The sequence below is a fragment of the Gekko japonicus genome, unplaced genomic scaffold (assembly GCF_001447785.1).
Source record: "Gekko japonicus isolate JY-2015 unplaced genomic scaffold, Gekko_japonicus_V1.1 scaffold890, whole genome shotgun sequence".
Lineage (NCBI taxonomy): Eukaryota > Metazoa > Chordata > Lepidosauria > Squamata > Gekkonidae > Gekko > Gekko japonicus.
The window spans coordinates 36,545-40,625 of NW_015167565.1; the positions used below are offsets into that span (position 1 = coordinate 36,545).

General features: G+C 47.2%; 1 protein-coding gene across 2 annotated transcripts in view; it reads left to right on the plus strand.

The window, feature by feature from the left end:
• LOC107112632 overlaps window positions 1–3,576 on the plus strand; it is a 35,348-nt gene extending 31,772 nt beyond the window's left edge. For both annotated transcript variants that reach the window (XM_015413820.1, XM_015413821.1), the window contains 3 exons: window positions 953–1,065; window positions 2,212–2,295; window positions 3,501–3,576. In XM_015413820.1, coding sequence (XP_015269306.1) covers window positions 953–1,065; window positions 2,212–2,295; window positions 3,501–3,542 — 239 coding nt within the window. In that variant the 3' untranslated portion in view covers window positions 3,543–3,576. The remainder of the gene's footprint in view (window positions 1–952; window positions 1,066–2,211; window positions 2,296–3,500) is intronic.
• Window positions 3,577–4,081: the final 505 nt, after the last annotated feature.

Genomic DNA, 4,081 nt, shown 5'->3' on the forward strand with positions numbered 1-4,081 from the left:
ATCTCCAGGAGTTTCCCAACCCGGATCTGGCAACCCTACCCCCCATCCCTAGATGGGGGCCGGGGGGGATGTCTCTCTCAACTGTGTACCCATGAGGTGTCTTTAAAAGCTTGTAGAAGATCGTTATGACCAGAGGTCATTTCGGGGGGATCGCGGGGGAACACAGTTCCCCCGGGTGAGGTGCAGGGGGCGGGGCACATGACGAAGCCCCGCCTCCTGCTTCCGGCCGCCCTGCTTCCAGCCCTCATTCAGCCAGGAGGAGGCAGGAGAAGAGGGAGGGTAAGTTGCTTCCTCCCCGCCTCTCCCCACCCCTGCCTGCCTGGGGCCAGGGAGGTCCTTGGCGGGGCTTCCTTGCACTCCCGCTGGCCTTGCAGGTCCACTGCCGGGCCCCTGATGTCAGGGGGTGTGGCATATGCTAATGAGTTATGCTAATGAGTCCCCCTAGCTCTTTTTCTACGAAATGACCCCAGGTTATGACTTTGGTATTTCATGCAAAACCTATTGAAACGAATAGTGATTGCACAGGGGCCCTGCTTCATGGATTTCACCCATTAACAATTCTTTGGAAACATAGCTCACCCACTAGACTTCATTGACCTGCTACCACTACACAGTTAAACACAGGGAAATATAAGAACTAAAGAACTGCTGTTTTGTATGCCAAGCCTCCACCTAGAGTCTATTTGCAAAGATTCAGAAACAACCCAAAACAAGTGAAGTGGAAAAAAAGAACTGCGTAGAATTCGAAGGGAAGCGAAATAAGTTTCGATATGATTAGCAGGCTCCCTCAGAAGGCGTTCAATCCCCGAACGCTGGGTTTTCCCTAAAGCTGCATTGATTGATCTTTCGGCGGAGAGTGGGCGATAAGAACATGTGACTCATCGGCATTGTGGTCACCTCACTCCTTTCTAACATCTCACCTAAATCTCCCTCACCCACCTTTGCCTTCCAGGTTTGATGTTCGATATTCTTCTTCAGCAGTTCTTCAGCATTCGGCAGTGTCAGCGAGCGACCTTCGAAAACATTCCCCTGAGAGATTTCCATCTGAAAGCTTTTACCAAGGTGGTAAGTAGACTCACATATATTTTTTTTGATGTGGATGGTTTTGGCTGTCTTATATCGTCACTGCTGTGTAGCTAGGGTTGCCCACTTCTTCCAGATGGTCGCTGGAACTCTCCTGGCATCACAACCAGTGTTCCCTCTAAGCTGAGTTAGTGTGAGCTTGCTCGCAGTTTTTTAGCCTCTGGCTCACAGATTTTTGTCTTAGCTCAGGAAGGATGATTCCAAAACAGACTAATTTATGCAGTAGCCAAATCACTCGCTCACAACGTTAATGTCTGTAGCTCATAAAGTAGAATTTTTTCAAAGCCGAAGAGCCAGCGCTGTCCGAAGACGTTTCCGTGGTCATGTGGCCGGCATGACTAAACACCAAGGCGCATGGAACGCTGTTACCTTCCCACCGAAGTGGTACCTATTTATCTACTTGCAATTTCTTGCTTTCGAACTGCTAGGTTGGCAGGAGAAAATGAAGGTAGTTGCCCTTATATATCCTTGAGCGACCTTTTAAGGACTTTTTTTCCCTTAGCCATTTCAAATGAAGCCCTTTTACCATCAACATTCCAGCCGGCCTGAAGGAAAGAGGTGCCATTTCCTAAGAGCTTGCTGGTGCTGTTTCAGAATGGTGACTCTGGAGAGCGGGCGGCTTTCTGACACTCAGCGGTTGAATACGATTTGCTTTATTAGGGAGGAGAAAGAGATTGCAGCGGGAAATTATTCTGAAAGCTCTGGTTTGTAAGCCTGGTCGGGCAGTAGATGGCAGTAGAATAAGCAAGTTTAAATTTTCCTCCTTGTGCAAGGCATCTTAAAGATGGGTCTTAAAATGTGAACTATTGGCAGGGTGATTTCTCCGGGCTCTGGCATATTTGTTTGACTTTAATCGAATGGGGTATTGCTTTGTCTCGGATGGCTCAAGTAGCTGCCTCTCCTTTTGTTACCGAAACAACAGTGTGGTTCACATCAAATCAGATTCCCCCCCCCTTTCCTTTTTTTTTCTTTTTGCAGAGCATGAAGCATTTGCAGTTTAACCTCTCTTCAGAAAGGCCTAGCATTAAAGAGAAATGTTAAAGCTTTTTGCTCTCCCTGAACCAGCTCCTGCCCTTTATTTTTTTCCCTTCCATCTAAATTTCGGGAGGGCTCTTTTGTGTGTTTCAGGCTTTAGATGTTATCTTGACCGAGCTAAATAAGATGGCGGTGGAGGACATGGAAGATCTACTGGAATATGAAAGAGGAGTTCAGGTAGAAATTACACGTGCCTGGGACGAGGGAGTGGCTCTCCTCAGTGTCTGTGCTTGGTGAACTTCGGGAAACCTCATGGGGTGGTTTTTTGCCCCAGTGATCCCTGAATCACATGATCATAGGAGTCCATGGCAATGCCACAGACATTCCATTCCCCCAAATACATAATCCCCAGTGCTATTTTTGGGCAGGAACGCACAGGAACGGAGTTCCGGCTGGCTCCCAAGTGGGCTACGCCCAGCAGGAACCCATTAGCATAACAGGCAACACCCAACAGCAGGAACTCATTAGGATTGGCAACATTAGGGGTGTGGCCTAACATGCAAAGGAGTTCCTGCTACAAAAAAGCCCTGGGTTTTGACAACAAACAAGGTAAACAGGCTAAATGTACCATTTTTGTCTCTGGATCGCTGCACCCCTAAAACCACTATACAGTATTTATGTACGGGCTGTCAAGTTGCAACTGTCTGTGGAGACCCCAGCAATGGGCTTTCAAGGCAAGTGAGAAGCAGAGGTGGTTGGCCATTGCTTTCCTCTGCCGAGGCTTTCTAGGTGGTCTCCCTTCCAAGTACCCACCCTGCTTAGCTTAGCTTCTGAGATCTGACAAGATTGGTCTATATCAGGGGTGTCAAACTCATTTGTTATGGGGGCCAAATATGACATAAATGACACCTTGTTGGGCCGGGCCATGTGTGTCATAAAATGTAATGCCAGGTAGCACAGATCTAAACTTTATAATATATGCTTAAAACATTAGCACTCTTGCAATATTTTGTTTATTTAACAGGGTCTGATAACTGACGCCTCTTGCTCTGAATTATTGCATCAAAATGTCTGTGCTGTTGCAATCTTGACTCTGCTGTTCAGGCGTGTATCTGTAAGCTGCAAACCTACGATGACGCAGCAGCAGCAGAACTGGAAGAAGAAGCAGAAGACAGCCAGTTCCACTGTGGGCCTGATAGAAGCCCTCCGGGGGGGCCTGATCCGGCCCCCGGGCCGCATGTTTGACACCCTTGGTCTAAACAGTCCAAGGGATAGGACCCTGGTTTGATCTTAAAATCTCATGTAATACGGTTTCACAACTATCCCAACAAATATAGTTTGTCAGCCCCATGTACATTGGTCCTGTGATCTCATGGAAAGACTTTGTTTACATGAGATAAATACTTTTAATGCATTTGATTTCTGATCTGCTCCATTCACAGGAACAAGAACCAGAAGCATTGCCAGAAGCTTCAGAAAGCTGAATGAAAGGAAGAGGACCACTTAATATTTAAGAGTTTTTGACATGCCTCTGTCTCATCTCAGTAAATGATACAAACAAGTAATGACTCCTTTGGCTTATGTAGAGGTGAGCACTTATTTACAGCAAGCATTTGGTGGTATCTGAGAGTGACCCAGGTTAGAGGGTTGGGTATGTTATGTAAAGAACGCAAGAAGTGCTGATTGCAGAACTGGCTGGATTTTAAGAGCACGATCAACAAACTAGATCAGCTTCATAAATATGGTTGCCAACCTCCAGGTGGGGCATGGAGACCAGCTATTACAACTGGTCAGGGGTCATTTCGTAGAAAAAGAGGTGCAGGAGCTCATTAGCATAACTCATTTGCATATGCCACACCCCCTGACATCACCGGAAGTGTGTCAGAAGGCAACACCCACCGCTCAGGCTCCACTGGACTGTTTTGGATTGCTAGCTATTGGGGAGGGGGACATGCAGATCTGTCCTCGCAGAGGAGGGAGAGCTTGTACCTGGTCTTAAAAGTCCCACTGGACTGTTTTGGAC